Raw genomic sequence first — 20527 nt, forward strand, 5'->3', positions numbered from 1 at the left:
TCCAGATTACTCTTCTGCTGTTGGTTCCCCTGGATGCTGAGAGCAGAAATGCAGTCGTAAAAAAAAAAAAAACCTCCTCACCTCCCTCCTCGAACTCTACTGTTCCTCCTCAACTCCGTTCTTTATTTGTGCTTTGGAGAAAGACTGCCGATCACAATCCTAGATGCTAGTTCAGCCAGATGCAGTCATAGTTGATTCTAGTGCCTTGTACCTTGACTAAATATCCCTGCATTCCACAGTAGTTTAAATAGATGAAATGACCTTTCCTTTGATACTGACTGAAAGATTATATATATATATAAATGAATGTGAAGCTGGTTTGTGATTCCTCTTTATTGTTTAACTCTGATAAAAGCCAAGGGTGCGTTCACTGTCAAAATTATGGCCTGTGCTATTAAATCTAGAATATGGGTACTATCCTTATTTTGCAGTGAAGTTTATGTTCTATTGGTCTATAAACTGCCTTGCTGCATATTAGTGCGTTAAGGGATGACAATGTGAATTGTATTTGGAATTTAATAGGACTAGTAAGACTCAGTAAGGGTGGAAGAATTATTGAGTGATTCAGTTTATGCCAGATGGGAATAAATAGATAAAATACTGTTTATTAGTTGAAGTAAAAACCAAAAATAAAGTTCAGGAAAGGTTTACGTATGCACTGCTGCTTAGAAGGTTGTGATGAGATGTAATGAATTATTGTTACAACTTGTTAATAACTTTATTCTTTCATCTCACATCTCCCTTGAAGGCATTGTAACTCCTTGCTGGTTTGACAGGTGAACCTTGACATTGAGTGGCGACAGGCTTTTTGGCTACTGGAGGCATCACAGCTAAGCATGTCCTCACTCAACATCTCCACGTGTCCTTTCAAACAAGAGTTGCGTAATATTGATCAGTGGCCAGAATAGTTTCACCTCCCCCCTACCCTCCCACATCCTGCGGGAATGGGAGCTGGGATGGTTTAGTCCCCTAACCTCAGTCATGACTGAGGGTTGCCAACTCGGCAAGACCCGGGGTGGTGGTGGGGTGGTGGTGGGGATGGAATCTGAGATCTTCTTGGGCTGCACGGGGAGAATTTCACTTCTTTTACCCTGATCAGTTGAAATTTAGATTGAAATTAATTGGTGGTTTCGCCTGACTTTACCCAGCTTTTGATTGGGTGAGAGTGTTGTGGTGTCATTATTAGTTTGAGTGCCATGACTAACAGGAACCTTATTTCAGTTAATTTGCAATAAACTTTTCAATCCCTAATTACCATTTGTATTTTTCAACCATTTCCAAACAGGATCTGATTTACAGGATGATTATTTTTTGGGTGTCATTTTTCAATGTGAAATCAATTCCTCTAGTTCCAAAATGCTGACTTGCCCAGTCCGTGCAGTCTGCTTCCAACTGATTGGAAGTGAGTGCTGTTTGTGAAATGGATTTGTCAGTCTCGGTCCAGTTTTTACGATTAATTGCCTACAGCAAGAGCTGCTCTTAACTTGGTACTAAACTGTTACAGGACAAGCCAGAGGGTAGCTGATGGAAACCCCAATAAGAGTGTTCTTCTGACGTTGGAATGAGGTCCCTTGTTGGGGTGGAGTAGAGGGAGCTGTATACTGCACCTAGCCGTACCATACCGGACCTGTGTGTACTTGATGGTGATATAGAGTGCCCAAAGTAGAAATTATTCAATTCCCAGCACTAATATTCCTCTCCTTGATCAGAACGACAAATAAATGGCAAAAGAAAGGGTTGAAGGTATTTGAAAAAGGGCAAGCATCACTCCTTGATCAGACAGGAGGTCTTCATACTCCTTTCTGTATAACCCAGCAGCATCCTGCTCCGATTTTGGATTGCTGTATGTCGGAAAGTATTCATTGGAAAGCAGAATATTCCACATTGGATAATCAGGTTCCAGATTACGAGCAAAAGTAGGATCCTGATGTCCAGTTAACCAAATTTACCTAAATGCCAAAGTCTCCCAGTGCAGCTTAAGAAAACATCTGGTGTGTTGTCTTCCACAAGTCCAACAATAGACAATTAACATAACTGTGTCAGGGAGTAAATAAATATCCTGAGAGAGACAGGCAACTACTGACTGTTGTCTCATTACCAACCAGGTTTGATCCAAACTTTTAAATCAGATAGCCAAAAATTTCAGAAATTTGAAACCAGCCACCAAAAATCTTGAAGTGCTGACTTTTTTTAAAAAAAGTCCATTTAATACCATTTCTGAGCCTTGTCATGTGGAGACGTTTGTTATCAGGCTTTTCATTGAATTTTCATCTGTAGCAAGATGGTTTTGGTTTCTGGTTTGCACAGAAAAATGGGTGCCAGTGACTGAGTACAAGCTTCAAAAAAAAAAATCAATAAAATCCTGGAATCCTACATAATAAAACCAGAAATCGACTTATTCAGTTGCAGTAAAGCATTGGGTCTAATATAAAGTTTAATTTTTTTTTTCACTGAATCACAAAAAGCGATCACCAATAAAAATTCCTCAAATGCTTCTGATAAAACCGGAGCTCAATCATACAGTCACCATCAATCATCACTGATCAGCACAGTGAAGGTCGGGGCCCCAAGTCTTTGTCTCCCCGAACCAGCCACTCCTCCCTTCTCCATTCTGCCCCATGCCTAGTTTTAGACTTGCCAAAAGGCAGTGATCCTATAGTTATGGAGCAGAGCTGCTGTGAATGTGAAACGGAATCTGGAAACACAAGCCACCTTTTCCCAGGACTTGCTACTTTAACGTACTAATCACTGTAAAAAAAAAGTCTTGTATTTAACTTGTGTGTGTGTGTGCGTGTGCGTGTGTGTGTGTGTATGTGTGTGCGTGCGTGTGCGTGAGTCGTGTAAATTTGGCAGCTAAAGGACTGGAATTGTTTTTAAAGGAAAGAGAGATGCAGATAGACGGATGGAGAGACAAACAAATCAAACTCGCAAACAGAAGTGTAGTGAGAAGCATTGGAAACTCCTGATGTTTGGTTAAATGTGATCTTGGTGCTGAAAAGTCTTTTGTAATTTGATTGCTGGAGTTATTTCATTAACGTTAACTAAAAATTGTGGGGGGGTTTTTAGGAAAATACCCTTGCTTTTGTTGCCACTTAATATAAAGCTTGAGGAATTCCTCTTTCCCCTGAGAATATTGATATAGGAAACTTGTTCATGTTTACAGTGAAGTTACAGAGACCAGCTCTCCCTCCTCTCACTGCCCCCTCCCCACTTCCCCCTCTCCCCTCTCCTCACTGCATCGGCTCCCTTCCCCAAACCTCTTTCCATCCTCTCTGCCTGTCCCCTCACTGTCCCCCTCCCCTCTCTATCCCCTCCCCTCACTGCCTCTCTCCTCCACTGTCACAATGGTCACAAATTAAATAACTTCAGGTTTGCGGGAAAAAAATAGAATCTAATCACTGGAAGTTCCTTTCAGAGAAGCTAAAACATATTAAAGAGATTGCTTTATGTATGGCTATCCTGTTAAAGTTCCATCTGGTAAATTAGTCCAGCTGAGTCTTTTCACAGATAGCATTGCTCCTTTAACACAATAGTGCATCAAGTATAATTATGTCCTGCCCAATGCTGAAACCGCAACTAATATCACTAAAACAGATTATATGATCGTTTATCCTATTGCTGTTTGTGGGAGCTTGCTGTGTGCTAATTGGCTGCCATGTTTCCCCACATTACAACAGACTTTACTTTAAATTACTTCAGTGGCTATAAAGTGCTTTGTGACGTCCTGACATTGTGAAAGGTGCTATAGAAATGCAAGTCTTTCTTTCCACGTTACAAAACGTCTGGCCCTCTACTCCCCTCCCTCTACTCTCGAAAATGTTGACTCCTAGTTCCAGGTACAACTCCCTGGCCACTTTTAATGTGAAAGTTGAAGGCTATTTGCCCAAGGAAGGCACTGCTGCTAAGCCAGATTCTGTCCCAACAGCCACACATTGCACCTTTCAGCAGAGGTTACTGTTTAGCAGTTGGAAGTAGAAACCCAGGCTAATAATTAGCCCTGTTGCACTGGGGCTGAGTGCAAGCTTCCAACTTTTGCCCAGCCTCAGATCACCTACCATTTCAACACACCATTAACATATTGCTTGCCTTTGCTCCATGACCTCTTGGTCAGCTATGTGGCCTTGTCCAGTCTACACCTTCTCCTTTGTTATCTCTTGCCCCACCCCCGGCTCACTTGCTTATAACCTTTGACATTTCTAATATTTGTCAGTTCCGAAGAAGGGTCACTGACCCGAACCGTTAACTCTGCTTCTCTTTCCACAGATGCTGCCAGACCTGCTGAGTGGTTCCAGCATTTCTTGTTTTTATCTCCGATCACCTAGCTCAGCACACCTTCAACTTCCTGCTGTTTGCCTCAGTGCTGCACTTGCTGCCTATATCCACCAGGGGGAGTTAATTTTAGAATTTCTGACCAATCTATGTTGAAATACCGGCTGACAATGAATTAATGATTAACTATTTTTCACTCAGTGTTATAAGTTGCATAAAGAGTAATTCAGCTTGGGGAAATCTTCTACAAACCCATGCAATCATATTAATGCAAAGTATAGTGCTGTAAAATGCAATCAGAAAGGATGATTTAATTTGCTGGTCCTGCATGGTTAACTGTGCCGATGTATTGCAACATGAAACAACAACACCTTGTATTTATGTAGTACCTTTGATGAAGTAAAATGTCTCCCAAGGCACTTCGCAGGAGTGTTAGTAAATAAAATTTGATACTGCGTCATATAAAGAGGTATTCTGCCATACTTGGTCAAAGAGGTAGGTTTTAAGGAGATTTTTAAAGGCGGAAAGAGAGAGGTGGAAAGTTTTAGGAAGGGAATTCCAGAACTTGGGGCCTAGATGACTAAAGGCATAGTCACCAATGGTGGGACGATGGAAATGAATGCATAATCTTGTTGCTACAACACATGAAACACTTGAAAGCACTGCTTTATTTCCTTGTGATAAATTGACCAGGTGCTCAGGACTGATGGGACCTAACCCAGTAGATGATTGGAGCGTATCTCATACCCTGGGTCCAAACTGTTTGAACAATCTGGATTTTGAAGATTGCAAAATACTGCAGATGCTGGAAACCTGAAATAAAAACAGGAAGTGCTGGAAATACTCAGCAGGACTGGCAGCGTCTGTGGAGAGAGAAGCAGAGTTAATGTTTCAGCTCAGTGACCCTTCATCAGAAACTTTCATCAGAATCAGGGTTCTGATGAAAGGTCACTGACCTGAAACGTTAACTCTGGATTTTGAATGGGTTGTTTGGAATTTCGCTATCAAACTCATAACTTTTATTTAAAAAGAAAATAAATTAATTTTGTCCTCTTTGCTCTGTTGCATAATTTGTCAAAGGCATTTATGTAAATCCAAGTTGCTGTTTTGTATCGCAACTTTGTCCCCAGTCTTGCAATCACCCCACCACTAGGTTCAACCTGCCCCTATTACCCCACCCTTGTGCATAGGTGAGCCCCTATCCTGCCATTATAAATCCCACCCCATCTTGCCCCTATTACACTCTGTCCCTCTTCTGCTCCCCTCACATCCTGTCTGGTTTTCAGAAAACTGTCCCCATTTCGAATAATTTTTTTCCCCATATATGTGACAATTGGTCAGGTTATCCCGCGAGCCTCACATTCCACCATCTTGAATTCCCCACTGGAAATCCCTGGTTGCCCAACTTTTGGATTAGTTCATTAAGCGCTAGCAGTAGTGTTGTTCTCCGAGAGCTGGTTCCTGATGTGATGGTTCTCCAGACAAAAATGTGAATCTTTGCAAGGTTGGGTTAGAAATGGCTATGAACCCTCAGCATGTCTATCAGACAATCCGGCGTCTGCTATTTCACTGGAGACAGCAGTGTCATCGAGTGCATTTAATATTTGCCCACTAGGGTTGGCGGCAGTCACTGAGGTATACTTGAAAAGGAAAGTTTGTAGGGCTATGGGGAAGAAACAGGGGGACTGGAACTAATTGAATAAGTCTTTCAAAGATCTGGCACAGCCACAATAGACTCCTCTGTGCATTAAAATTCTGTGATTCTGAGACCGGCCCTCCTGTATTTTCCCCAAAAGAGCATTCTTTATATGGGAGCTAGACAATGTGACTGGAGTCTATTCGGCCTGAGGGACAGGGAGCAGATCCCAGCAGATCTCCATCAGACCCTCAACCTAATGCTCACACAAGTGCACCTTCCAGCAGGAGTCACTGGCTGGTGATCATGACTGTTTTATCCTCTCTCTGTCTCTCGCTCCAAGGGAACGTTAAGTCCAGTTGTAGCAGTCTAACCATTGTCCTGGCAGAAAACAACTTAATTGACACAAGGCTGGGAGTCAAAGCTAGGAGCTTGCCTGACTTGTGTAGCTTAGTGAATCGCTGAGTGGAGCAGATACTCACTGCCTCACCATCTGCAACATCAGCTTTACAATTAGCTCTTTGAATGGTGTTCTTGCAGTTTCTGTATGTAAAGAGTTAAGAGCAAACCAGACGGGCATTTGAAGGTAAGTAAGGATGACTGTTCTTGCGGACTGAAGGAACAGAGTTTTCTCTGGTTTTCTATTGTTGCTCGTTTTTTATTTTCTGAAGTTTTTCTGCTTCTATTGTATTAACTTCAAGTCCTACAGCCCTGTGAGTTACTGCATGCTCCTTCCTAATTGATGCATATTCTCTTTCTGTGGAGACCATGTATTTCTGAATGATCTGTTGCTACAGGCATGTATTTCTGATGTTGCTTAAATAAACATATTTCTATGTGCATTTTACCACTTGTGGCTGTGGAGTCTTTTTGTAATTAAAGGTGCCAGCTCCTCCTCATCTTCAGAGAGAGTCTGTTCTTTAGATTTCTTGATTCCTTTCCAATACCTCGATGGAGCATCTTTACATGGGCTGATGGCTAATTTCACTGTAACTACCAATAATAGTAATTCCACTATTTCAATCTGTTTGAACCTCCCCCCACCTCTTTCATCCTCCACCTTTCTCTGCTGTCCTGAAGCCTCTTGTCTCGGATTCTGTGAGTGGAGCTAATCCTCTGGTTTACATTGTAATCTCACTGCTTTGTTCTCGCATTTTGTGGGCCTGGAACTTCTGGAAACTTTTGTTGCAATTGATTAGCAAACTCGCAGAGCGGTGGAAGTCTTATGTATCACAGTCTGATGCATTTAGGTCCCAGTAATTCCAGATATTTATACACTGTGCAGATTTCACCTCCAAAGGCTGCGGAGAGAGACTCAGTGGCAGAGTGGGGTAGTGAAGAAACACCAAAGGTTTAAGATTGATACTATGGAGACAGAGGAGAAATCGGATGAGGAGTTGGGATGTATGCCTAACCAGTTAAATAGAAAGCTAAGGGCACAATACTTAACCTGTGATAACAACAACTTGCATTTATATAGCACCTTTAATGCAGTAAAACGTCCCAAGCTGCTTTGCGGGAGCATTAACAAACAAAATCTGATACTGAGCCATATAATGACATATTTAGGTCAGGTGACCAAAGCTTGGTCAAAGAGCTGGGTTTTGAGGAGCGTCTTAAAAGAGGAAAGAGTTAGCAAGTTCAAGAATTTTGGGGAGGGAATTTAAGGGCTCATTTGGAAAACTGTGCCTATATATGGTCCTGTCACATGATGAGATCCCATGGAGGGTGCAGAGTGGGGCAGGGGGGTATTGATGCCACTAGAATTATACCAAGTCTCTGGGCTCTTGGTTAGCGGACCTGGAGTTATTTTCCATAGAGAAAGGTAGGGGGTGAATTTTTTTTTTTGGGTGGCAGCGCAGAACAGGCAATAGTGAAAAGGCCTCCCTTTTTGCACTCTGCCCAACATTCTTTGCCTTTGAAGTCAATGGAAAACAATGGGGACAGAGTGTAAGTGGGGGAAGAGTGTAAATGGGACGGAGTGTGAATGGGGCGACTGACTTGATGAATTTCACTCCCATTAATTTTGAGAGAATAGAGTTGAGGTGATGAAGGAACATAAGACGTTTTGTTGAAGTGAATAGGTTATTTGAGCTGGATCGGGAGGGAACGTCTACAGTCTAATCAGTACAAAAGAAAAAGGAAGTTGGATTTAGACACTAGGAGATATTTTGTCCCTCAGAGAGAGTCATCAACCTCTGAACTAGATTTGCTTTAAGAGCTGCGAGTGGAAGGACTTCTAAGATCATAAGAAATAGGAGCAGGACTAGGCCATTCGGTCCCTCAAGCCTGGTCCACCATTCAATAAGACCATGGCTGACATGATTGTGGCCTTAACTCCACTTCCCTGCCTGTCTCCCCAGAACCCTCGACTCCCTTGTAGATTAAAAATCTGTCTAACGCAGCCTTGAATATATTCAATGACCCAGCCTCCACTGCTCTCTGGGGCAGAGAATTCTAAAGAGTAACGACCCTCAAGAGAAGAAATTCATCCTCATCTCCATCTTAAAGGGCGATCCCTTATCCTGAAGCTATGCTCTCTAGTTCTAGATTCCCCCACGAGGGGAAACATCCTCTCAGCATCTACCCTGTCAAGCTCCCTCAGAATAAGATCACTTCTCATTCTTCTAAACTCCAATGTGTATGGGCCCAACCTGCTCAACCTTTCCTCAAGACAACCCCTTCATCTGGGAATCACCCGAGTAAACTTTCTCTGACCTGCTTCCAAAGCAAGAATATCCCTCCTTAAATAAGGAGAACAAAAGTTATCGAAGGTAGATGTGGCCTGCAGTGATGCATGTTGTCAGATACTGCTGTCTCCTGGAGCTCTGTGTTCTCAGGAGAGAAATTCCCCAGAATTTGTTTTTCCCCCAAATTGACCAATGATTTTCTTTCTGTTCTGCCTCTCTCACGAGACTGTGCATCAGAAAGGGTGGTTGAATAGGTTTCACCAGGACTGGATGGACCAGTTGGGTCTTTCCCTGATATTTTGTATCCTCCTTGATGGCCATATATACCAAGAAGGTTTGAGACCTGGTATATATATCAAGTTAGCTTTAGGGCCCCTACAATTACCTTAAGTGGTCCTTAGGGGAAAATCCGTGGTTTTTGTCGAGGTTCAGCCCGAGCAGCTCCATAAAGCAAGATTCTGTGCTCTATGGGCTGTTCCAGGGATGCACATTGAGATAAACATCAACTGCAGACTGGAACATTCCAAGGTCCAGGACTATGTGCTGAGGGGCGCACTAAAGCTTGGGGCAGCTGCTGCAAAGGCTCAATGAGGAAAGGCCACTGGGTAAGGTCCTCCCACCACAGTATACGGAGAGTCTGGAACCTGTGTAAAACCCCTCGGGCTGTATGGACTGGGAAATGTTTTTGCTACGTAATGCAAATGTACATTGTATATAAAATGGAGTGGCAAGATTTGTAAGGCAACACGTTCGATATCAAAAGAAACTGATCTTTTTGGTACTTTCTGAAATGTCCACTATGAATTGTTTTATAATGCACTTTTTTTCTACAAATTTTAAGAATAAAGTATATTTTTGGGAAAAAACTATCAGTCTGGATTCCTACTTGTGATTGTTACCCTTTGGGTGAGGACATTAAATGGCAGGATTGGGCTGATAGATGATGCCTCCTGCAGTCAGATAGCTGCCAAAACTCATTATCTAGACTCACACTGGAATAGTGGCCACCTCGGTGAGGTACCAGAAGGAGGAGCAGTAAACTTGGAGCAGTGCGTCATGAAGTAGACAACAGAGCAGAGGAGGATGGAAATAATTCGTGGAATAAGGAGGAAAAGTGCTCACGGATTATTCAAGACAAAACTCGCTGAAATTTCTGGAAGTGGAAAGAAGGAATGAATGTAAGATTTTACAGCCTCTCTGCACCTTCACTCGTTATGTGACCAGTTGCAGAAATTTCCTATAGAAATACAATAAAAACTATATTTCCCCACATTTCTTGTAAACCCCCCCCCCCCCCCCCCTAAAACCATGAAAACAACTCGAGTACCATTTTTAAACTGATGTGACTGCTAGACCGTCACATGGCTCTGTGGGTAAGAAACTTCTTTAACTGTGGACAGTGTTGGATTTCTCTGCTTAGGGCAAAGTTTAATGATTGTAATGACCGACAGATTGGTAATATTGCTTTTGTGTTCTGGAACTGTAATATAACATCTATCTGTCTACAGGCAGTACTTGAGAATACAAATAGCTGTAAAGTGAAGCAGAAAATTTAACAAACTAGATGCCTCACAACTTATTAGCTCCAAGTCATTTATTAAAATGCATAAATGGCAAACTGATTCAGCTCCTATGGTGCGCTAGAGAAAGGTTTGTGGCAAAGACTTTCCATAATCTCACTGAAACATGCAAAATACTTAAAGTGATAGACAGGGTAGATGCAGCTAAGATGTTTCTCCTGGTTGGGGAGTCTAGAACCGGGGGACACAATTTCAAAATAAGGGGGAAGCCACTTAGGACCGAGATGAGGAGAAATTTCTTTACTCAGAGTGTTGTGAATCTTTGGGAATTCTCTACCCCGAAGGGCTGTGGAAGCTCAGTCATTGAGTATGTTTAAAGCAGAGATTGACAGATTTCTAAATACAAATGACATAAAGGGATTTTTATTTTATTTAGAGATACAGCACTGAAACAGGCCCTTCGGCCCACTGAGTCTTTGCCGACCAACAACCACCCATTTATACTAACCCTACAGTAATCCCATATTCCCTACCACCTACCTACACTAGGGGCAATTTACAACAGCCAATTTACCTATCATCTGCAAGTCTTTGGCTGTGGGAGGAAAGCAGAGCACCCGGCGAAAACCCCCACAGTCACGGGGAGAACTTGCAAACTCTGCACAGGCAGTACCCAGAATCAAACCCAGGTCCCTGGAGCTGTGAAGCTGCGGTGCTAACCACTGTGCCGCCCAATATGATATTAGGATAGTGTGGGGAAAAAGGCATTGAAGTGAATGATCAGCCATGATCATATTGAATAGCGGGGCAGGCTCAATGGGCTGAATGGCCTAATCCTGTTCCTATGGGCCATGATGGATTATGGGATGGTATTGGCAGTCATCTGTTTATTTCTGGTCTCTGCAGCAGCTAATCTCCACACGATCAAACCGCTCAAACTATCCCCATCAAAGAGGTGGACAAACGAACTCTGACATTACAACAATATTTCACTGAAAGGATCATGAGCAGAAAATGTTTGGGCTGCTAACAGCTGATAACTCATAATAGCACAGTGACCAGGAAAGCTTCGTGTATTGGACACTGGCCGAACAAAGACAATAAAATGAAATATATACATATAAATATATAGTAATGGGTACCAAGGCCTGAATTCAAGATACTGATCTATGTTGAGGTGGTTGTGATGATGATTAGAAAGATTGTGGGCTTTACTGCTATGGTTTATAGCCTTTCTTACACTCTAGATGAGTAATCTGTTATTCATTATTCCCAAAAGTAATCAATATTAAACTTTTATTTTTGAAATAGAATAATATTTACGACACAGTTCAACAGGATTCAGAATCTGGCCTCCAAGGAAAATTTCAAAGAACTTGAATATTGAATGTGATTAAGATGGGGTCTCCTTAGAGGTAACAAAACAGGTAAGACCACTTCAAGTTAAACCATGAACAAGGGGGCACAGGTTCAAACTGGTACAAGGCAACTTTAGGACAGAGTTGGACGTTCTTTGAAGTGTCATTGACGTGAAACAGACTTCTGGGTGGTGTAGTAGAGCGAAAAACTGTGGAATCACCATTAAGAAAGCAGTAGATGCTTTAAAGGGGAGGCCTGCAGGATATCTCTCCTGAATGGAGGAGATAAGTTGGGCTGAATGATCTCCCTCATCTATAGCTATCTTGTGAATGTCCTTTAACATTTTACTTCTCTAATGTTTAAAGGAATCTGCATCAGGTTGGGAACTAAGTGCCCCTTTGCCTGGTATCTCTGCGGATGTACATCAGCAGCCCCTCAGTGCTCAACTGTCATGAATTGATATCACCGTGCACTAACTGTTAGGGGCATTTGTCCACTGCTTCTGTGGTGTCGCACCCACTCAAAGTGTCCAAGTGTCCCAGGGGAGAAGTCTTTTGTTTCCTCGTCTTTGCCCGTCGGTTTTTGAACCAGACCTGCGTGAATATGATGCACGTTACAAATAAGAACACAGGAACAACAACAACTTGTATTTATATAGTGCCTTTAACATAATAAAACATCCCAAGGTGCTCCACAGGCATGTTATGAAGTAAAATTTGAGCTTGAGCCACATAAGGCAATATTAGAGCAGATGGCCAAAAGCTTAGTCAAAGAGGTAGTTTTTTAAGTGTCTTAAAGAAGGAAGGTGAGGTGGAGAGGTTTAGGAAGACAATTCCAGAGCTTAGGGCTCAGGCTGATGAAGGCACGGCCACCAATGGTGGAGCGATTAAAATCAGTGTTATTCAGGAGGCCAGAATTAGAGGAACACAGAGATCTCAGAGGGTTGTAGGGCTGGAGGAGGTTACAGAGACACGGAGGGGCGAGGCCATGGAGGGATTTGAAAACAAGTGTGTGAATTTTGAAATCAAGGCGTTGCTTGAATGGGAGCCAGTGTAGGTCAGTGAGCACAGGGGTGAGGGGTGAATGGGACTTGGGTGCGAGTAAGGATACAGGCAGCAGAGTTTTGACTGGCCTCAAGATTACAGAGAGTAGAATGTAGGAGGCTGAGCACGAGTGCATTGGAATAGTCTAGTGGTAACAAAGGCATGGATGAAAGTTTCAGCAGCAGATGAGCTGAGGCAGGGGCAGAATCAGGCAGTGATATGGAGGTGGAAATAGGCAGTCTTAGTGATGGTGCAGATATGTGATCGGTAGCTTATCTCTGGGTCAAGTATGACACTAAGTTTGAGAACAGTTTGGTTCAACCTGAGACAGTTGCCAGTGAGAGTGATAGAGTTGGTAGCAAGGGAACAGAGTTTGTAGCAAAGACTGAAGGCAATGGCTTTGGACTCCACAATATTTAATCAGAGTAAATTTCTGCTCATCCAGTATTGAATGTCGCACAAGCAGTCTGACCCTTTGAGACAGTGGGAGAAGTCAAGAGAGGTGATCAGGTAGAGGTGGGTGTCGTCAGCATATATGTGCAAACTGACACTGTGTTTTCAGATGATGTCGTCAAGGGGCAACATGTAGATGAGAAATAGGAAGGGGCCAAGGATGACTCTTGGAGACACCAGAGGTAATGCTGCAGGATTGGGAAGAAAAACCATTGCAGATGATACTACGGCTATGATGAGATAAATAAGAACCAGGTGAGTGTGGTCCCTAGCAGCTGGACATTGGTGGCAAGGAGTTGGATGGGGATGGTGTGGTCAACTGCATCAAAGGCTGCAGACAGGTCTAGAAGGAAAAGGAGGGATAGTTTACCTTTGTCACAATCACGTAGGATATCATTTGTGACTTTGATAAGAGTCATAAGGAACATTAAATGGAGAGTAAAGCCCACGCAGCCCATTGAAGCTGGTCTCTGTTTCATTTTTCAGCCACTATCCATTTAAGGCTCATTGTTCCTGGTGTATCTCAGCCTCAGAACCAAATGCGTTTTGAAAGCCTTAGGTTGCAGTTACACTACAGCTTGACCTGAGAGAACAATTTACCTTATGCACTCTCCTGCATTTACCAATGGGTGATGCCGCTGGTCTTCCTGTAAATCAGCAGCACTGTGGAGCTCAATATTGCACACACGGTCAGATTGCCTATGACAGTTTAGCCAATGTGTACATGTGAACGACTGACATTAAGACTGTGCAGCAGAATATCACTTGTGTACATCATTACATTACCTCATTGGATGTCACCACTGACAAATGTGTTGCTGTCAAACTCTATGATTTATGGACCAAGGAAGTAAGCAGTTGGGAAGATGGATGTAAAAATACTTTCCATCAGAGCCAGTACAGAAAATCCAGTTATCTTTATTCTTATGTTGTCTCTCGCACCACAAAGCCTGTAGTGCTGTCTGGGAACCCCAGTTTAGCATTATGTGCACTGGGACATTAGTTGTGGACGGGTCTGGGATCAGACTGAATGCTGCTGACTGCAGCTGTCTTGAGTTCATATACAGAGAAATGGCAGAGTGGGTGAGGTAATGAGGGCTGAAAATGCCTCTGACCAGTGTCCCAACACCAGTGACTGGCTACAGGAGTGAGGGGGAGAGGTGGGAATCAATTTTTACTGAGCTACCAGTTAATTCCCTCGACACAGTGGCGCAGTGGTTAGCACTGCAGCCTCACAGCTCCAGCGACCCGGGTTCAATTCTGGGTACTGCCTGTGTGGAGTTTGCAAGTTCTCCCTGTGTCTGTGTGGGTTTCCTCCGGGTGCTCCGGTTTCCTCCCGCAGCCAAAGACTTGCAGGTTGATAGATAAATTGGCCATTATAAATTGCCCCTAGTATAGATAGGTGGTAGGGGAATTGAGGGAAGGTAGGAATATGGGATTAATGTAGGATTAGTATAAATGGGTGGTTGATGGTCAGCACAGACTCGGTGGGCCGAAGGGCCTGTTTCAGTGCTGTACCTCTAAATAAAAATAAATAAAATAAAAATCTGCTGGAAAACTGATGGTTTACAGGAACAGTGGGGTGGAGAGGGGAAGGGGATGTCGTTAAACTGCTGAATAAACTTGGGCCTTAGGCAATGCTGAAACCTTCATTATTGGATTAGCAGCTATAGTTGGTTGAGTGGATATCACCTGTGATTTTAATACAACAGATCTAGCATAGCAGGCTATTTAGCACCTTCCTACAGTTAACTGCAAACCTGTGCTCACATCCCAATTAGAGTGGGAGCAGGAAATTGGATTAATCTCTAAATCCAACCACTTTTTAGGCAATTTTACGTTAATGCTTGTTTTGTTCGGACTGCAGGACCGGAGTGTCCATGGGCTGGTTCCCCCCATGCACACAAGATGGTTATGAATATTGGAGGTAATTTAATCTGTCTAAATCCATCCAGAAAGCATCCACAGATCACTCCCATTGCTGCACCCAATTGTTCCTTAAACAATTCTAGCATTTCCTCCTCTGTTACTCTATCACCAGAGTCCATTCTATGTTTTGATCACACTTTGTGTGAAAATTTTTTCCTGATACCGGTCCTAAATTTGCCTTCCTCTAGTTTGAACCTTTGACCCCTTGTCCTACTCTTACAATTTAATTTAAAGTAATATCCTGGATGCACCTTTTTCATTCCCTAACTATTTCATACACCCCTGGAAGTTCACCTCACCTCAGAAGCTCCGTTGCATTATGACTGTCCTCTGGTGTCTCACCAAAATGACTATTTTTCATGTATTTGAGTGTCACCAGGCCATTTGACCATGGATGGCATCACAACTGATCCCAACCTTGTCCTCCCCCAGTGTCTACAAATGTACACATTCAGCACAAGTCACTGAATACCAGGCTGATTCAGCTGATTCATTTTTCCCTCTCTAATTAATGTGCCAGATCATAATATATCAAAATGTGGACTTCTATTTAAAAACTCTGGCCCCAATTTATCTCTTCAATAGTAAAGTTAACATTCTTGGATACTAAAATTCTAATTTCACACAACAAGCACTGCTTTAAGAGAATCCCGGGCTGAGTTGAAATTGGTCATTGAAGTCAAAAACAGACGGCTGATTGGCCTGTTTTGCGCTACTGCTAAAGACCGATTTCACCACTCCACCTGTTTAAACACTGAGCACCAATGCTGCACCCTGATAGGTTGGTCATCCTTTACCTTGATTGTCTCCTCGGAGAGGTGGGTCGTCTCGGCCAGTTTCTCCCTGGTGCCACTGTCTGGGTACCTCGTCTTGTTGAAGAGGTTTTCCAGGTCCTCAAGCTGTTGTTCTGTGAAGACTGTCCTGTGTCTCCGTCTCCTCTTCTGAGCCTCAGTCAGGAAGTCGAGTCCCAGCTGAGGCATGACAGTAGCTCTTGGGACACCTGAGGCAGGGACAGTAGGCAATTTAAGGCAACAACAACTTGCATTTATCAAACGCCTTTAATCTGGTAAAATGTAAAAAGTGTTATCAATCAAAATTTGACACTGAGCCACATTAGGAGATATTAGGACAGGTCAAAAGCTTGGTTAAAGAGGTCGGTTTTAAGGAGCGTCTTAAAGGAGGAGAGAGAGGTGGAGACGTTTAGGGAGGTTATTTCAGAGCTTAGGGCCCCAGGCAGCTGAAGGCACAGCTGCCAAGTTAGGGTGATATAATCTGGGGTTGCACATGAGGCCAGAATTGGAGGAACACAGAGCTCTCAGAGGGTTGTAGGGCTGGAGGAGATAGGGAGGGGTGAAACCATGGAGGAAATTTGAACGCAAGGATGAGAATTTTAAAATTGAGGCATTGTCGGAGCAGAAGCCGATGCAGGTCAGCAAGCACAGGGGTGATGGGTAAATGCGAGTCAGGATGCGGGTGACAGAGTTTTGGATAAATTCATGGAGGGTGAAAGGTGATAGGCTGGCCAGGACAACATTGGAATAGTCAAATTGGGAAGGTAGCAGAAAGATTTCAGCAGCACATGAGCTGAGGCACGAGAGGAGATGGCAATGTCATAAGGTAGAAGTAAGAGGTCATGGCGATGGAAAGGGTTCTGAGGTCAGAAGCTCAATTCAGGGTCAAGTAGGATGCCATGATTGTGAGTGGTCAGTGAGAGGGGTGGAATCGGTGGCTAGGGAATGGAGTTTGTCTGCTGGGTGTAAAAGGTCCTGTGGCACTATTCAAAGAGCAGGAGGGAGATTTCCCTGTCTGCCGGCCAATGTTCAGCCCTCAACCAACAGCATCAAAAAAACACAAAGAATCTGGACATTCTTTCATTTGGTGTTTGTGGGATCTTCCTGTGTATTCTCTGGCTGCCACGTTTGTCTACAAAACAACACTGACCGGATTTCACAAGTAATTCATTGCCTGTGAAGCACTATTTTGGACATCCTATGATTATGAAAGGGGCTATATAAATACAAATTATTCTTTTATGAATGTGGAGTGTCGACAAGCAAACCATGATTTTGTGTGATGCAAACTATTAAAGCATTGTAAAGTGCCTTCACGTGGGACCAGGACCTTTGCTGCAGTTTGAGCCTGGACAAAGGTTTCTGATATCTGTACAGGATCAGAAAGTGAAGGTGGGAACTGTGACAGCCTGAGTATTACTTGCAGACTTGCCCTTTAACTCAGCCTGATTAGATACCCCAAATTCCCACACACGGAACAGACCAGGAAAGTCCCAGGTTCGATCTCCAACCCAACCTCCATTAGTATGTCTTGGCCACTACAATTTCCCTCAGAAACCCTGAGAAACCCTCTATCTTATTGACAGCCCCAGCATGTTTCAGCACCGCTGTGATGCCCCCCACGGTTGCAAAGCATGCTGACACCCACTGTGTCGTTTCGCAATGACGAATGGCTACTTTGGTGAGGCCAGCGGTGGGTCTGTGTAATCTCGGCAAGAGTTAACAGCTTCAGGGCAAAATAGGAACCAAAGATTTAAGCTGACAACACACAGTTGGAAGAACAAAATGGATGTGCAACCATTATACGATCTTTTAAGGGAAATCTGAATTGGAAAAACACCCAAATCCTTATAAACCATGGTTTGGGTTGGGGTAATTTTAAACTAACCCACCCAATGGGAAACTGATAATCTGCCGCCTGTCCCATCTGATTTTGTTGAACCCTGTCAGTTCCCCACCAGGCACTTCAAGTTAAAATGACCCTGATTGACTCTACTCTCCAATCACAATATAGGTTACCACACACCCAAAATCTAAGTTAACGCTTTAAAAGTAGTTTGAAGTCGCTGTGGTAAACAGTAAAAGCTCCCATCGTGTTACCTGTGTGTCCCAGACAGTAATGTGGAGGAGGCTGGTGGACCCAACTGGAACAGGACGATCGCCTCTCCGTGTGTCCATAGTAAAAATCCTCATATCCCAAGGCTCCACCAATTGGCGCTGATCCTGGAGCTGAGCATAGTCCAAAATAACCAAAGGTGTGCTGGCTGGGCAGACAACGATCAGCAGAATGGAGCAGGAGTGGGTGGTATGGCCGGCACATCCGATCGGAAGGACATTTTGTGTCCTTGTTGGACAGAATGCTGTCTATACTGAAATCACTGGAAAACATTGGAATCTGGTGTGCAGTGTCCCGCCAAATCTCCAGCTTCCAATGATAGAGGAGGATAATTTAAAGTAACTGTTCCCCTGAGATTCTAGATTGTGAAATGCTCTCTCTGGGTTTATATTCCCTTTAGCTGGAGGTTAGTTTTGTGTATGACCAGTTTTTTCCAGACTGTGTCCCACAGCACTTATCTGAGGGATCTCCTGTGTATTCATATTTATCAGTCAGATCAGACATTTCAAACTGTGATGGGCTATTGTTTTTACAATATATGTGTATTTAGGGAGAAGACACCTCATTTAGAAGCAATTAGGGGCATCCAATAACTCTCATCATTTCTGCACAACAAGGAAGAGATTCCAAACCACAAGACTTTGATTTATCTTGAAGTTAGCAAATAATCTATTATTCAGAGCATGTATATTCTCTCACCGGTTAGACGGGATACCGAATAAGCTTTTGACCTTTGATTGGATACCCTTCTCTCTCAGTTTTAACCTTCAAACTCAGTATATTAAACTCACTTGCCATTATTTTATGCACAGGGCACGTGATTTGTTGCAGTGACATCCTGCCACAAACACAATGGGCCAAATGGCCTCCTTCTGTGCTGTATTATGATTCTGTTAGAAACCCACTGACTGATCCCGCACCCCCCACCCACACCGACTCCTGCTGACTGGGGGCCCACAAAAATAATTCAGCGCTTACTTTTGGTGGGCCTCTTCTATTCCATCGCCCATGGAATTGGTCAGAGAGCGAGCAGTTTCAGTCTAAAATGGCAATTGCCTGCAGTATTTTCTACATTACTACAGCGACTACACTTCAAAGTTACTTAGTTGACTGTAAAGCACTTTGGGACATCCTGAGATTGTGAAAGCCATTAGAGAAAATGCAAGTCTTTCTCTCCAATGTCAGGAACAGAGAAAAACTTCCCAAGATGTAATCAGGCAAAATTTGACACTGAGCCAAAGGAAGTATTAGGACAGCTGACTAAAACCTTGTTCAAAGAGTTGAGTGTTTAGGAGCATCTTAAAGGAGGTGAGAGGCAGCAAGGTTTCGGGAAGGAATGCCAGAGTGTCGGGCCTAGATGGCTGAAGACACGACCACCAACCGAGGGGCGAAGGTATTGACTGATCATATTATGGGATATTGTGATTAAAGTATTAGGAGATCGTATAGTCCAATAGGCACACGAACAAGATTTATTTGGGGTTTACGAGAAATTTGGAGAAGTAATGTGCATCCTGGTACTGGACCCACAAATGGGGCAGGTGGATTTAATATGTCCATATGGTGGACAACTACCAGACATTTTTATAAACATTTAGAACTGATAGATGAGGGTAGTGCAGATGATATGGTCTACATGGATTTTAGCAAGGCTTTTGACAAGGTCCCACCTGGCAGACTGGTTAAAAAAATAAAATCCCATGAGATCCAGGAAAATGCAGCAAGATGGATACAAAATGGGCTCAGTGGCAGGAGACAAAGGGTAATTGTTGGCGGCTGTTTTAGCGACTGGAGGGCTGTTTCCAGTGGTGTTCCGCAGGGCTCAGTACTGGGTCCCCTGCTTTCTGTGGTGTATAACACCAATTTGGACGTAAATGTAGGGGGCATGATCAAGAAGTTTGCGGACGACACAAAGATTGGCCGTGTGATAGATGGTAAGGAAGATAGCTGTAGGCTACAGGAAGATATTGATGGTCTGGTCAGATGGGCAGAAAAGTGGCAAATGGAATTCAACTTGGAGAAATGTGAGGTGATGCATTTGGGGAGGTCAAACAAGGCAAAGGAATACACGATTAATGGGAAAATACTGAGAAGTGTAGAGGAAGTGAGGGACCTTGGCGGCACAGTGGTTAGCACCGCAGCCTCACAGCTCCAGCGACCCGGGTTTGGTTCTGGGTACTGCCTGTGCGGAGTTTGCAAGTCCTCCCTGTGACCACGTGGGTTTCCGCCGGGTGCTCCGGTTTCCTCCCAATGTCAAAGACTTGCAGGTTGGTAGGTAAATTGCCCCTTGTAAATTGCCCCTAGTCTAGGTAGGAGAATGGTGGGGATGTGATAGGGAATATGGGATTAAAGTAGGGTTAGTATAAATGGGTGGTTGTTGGTCGGCACTGACTCGGTGGGCCAAAAGGCCTGTTTCAGTGCTGTATATCTCTATGACTCTATGAATGTCCACAGATCCCTGAAGGTAGCAGGACAGGTCGATAAGATGGTTAAGAAGGCACTTGGAATCTTTTCCTTTATTAGACGAGGTATAGAATATAAGAGCAGGGAGGTTATGCTGGAACTGTATAACTTATTGGTTAGGCCACAACCTGAGTACTGTGTGCAGTTCTAGTCACCTCATTACAGGGAGGATGTAATTGCACTAGAGAGGGTACAGAGGAGATTTATGAGGATGTTGCCAGGACTGGAAAAATGCAGCTATGAGGAAAGATTGGATCG

General features: G+C 43.5%; 2 protein-coding genes across 6 annotated transcripts in view; one reads left to right on the plus strand and one right to left on the minus strand.

Annotated features, from left to right (window-relative positions):
• Positions 1-11532, plus strand: part of clip3 (CAP-GLY domain containing linker protein 3) — a 54604-nt gene extending 43072 nt beyond the window's left edge. Inside the window, exon 14 of one of the 5 annotated variants that reach the window (XM_068018870.1) lies at positions 11427-11532. In XM_068018870.1, coding sequence (XP_067874971.1) covers positions 11427-11502 — 76 coding nt within the window. In that variant the 3' untranslated portion in view covers positions 11503-11532. Of the gene's footprint in view, positions 1-5; positions 6742-11426 lie in introns of those variants that run through there. The other 4 variants (XM_068018868.1, XM_068018872.1, XM_068018871.1 and 1 more) reach the window with 4 other exon arrangements.
• LOC137352999 (homeobox protein goosecoid-like) lies at positions 11348-18079 on the minus strand. The gene is made up of 3 exons (XM_068018876.1): positions 17791-18079; positions 15697-15899; positions 11348-12067 (listed from the first exon to the last, which is right to left on the minus strand). The coding sequence occupies exons 1-3, from the start codon at positions 18077-18079 to the stop codon at positions 11954-11956; spliced, it is 606 nt and encodes a 201-aa protein (XP_067874977.1). The 3' UTR covers positions 11348-11953.
• Between the last annotated feature and the right edge of the window lie 2448 nt (positions 18080-20527).

This window comes from Heterodontus francisci, chromosome 40 (genome assembly GCF_036365525.1).
Source record: "Heterodontus francisci isolate sHetFra1 chromosome 40, sHetFra1.hap1, whole genome shotgun sequence".
NCBI classification, from domain to species: domain Eukaryota; kingdom Metazoa; phylum Chordata; class Chondrichthyes; order Heterodontiformes; family Heterodontidae; genus Heterodontus; species Heterodontus francisci.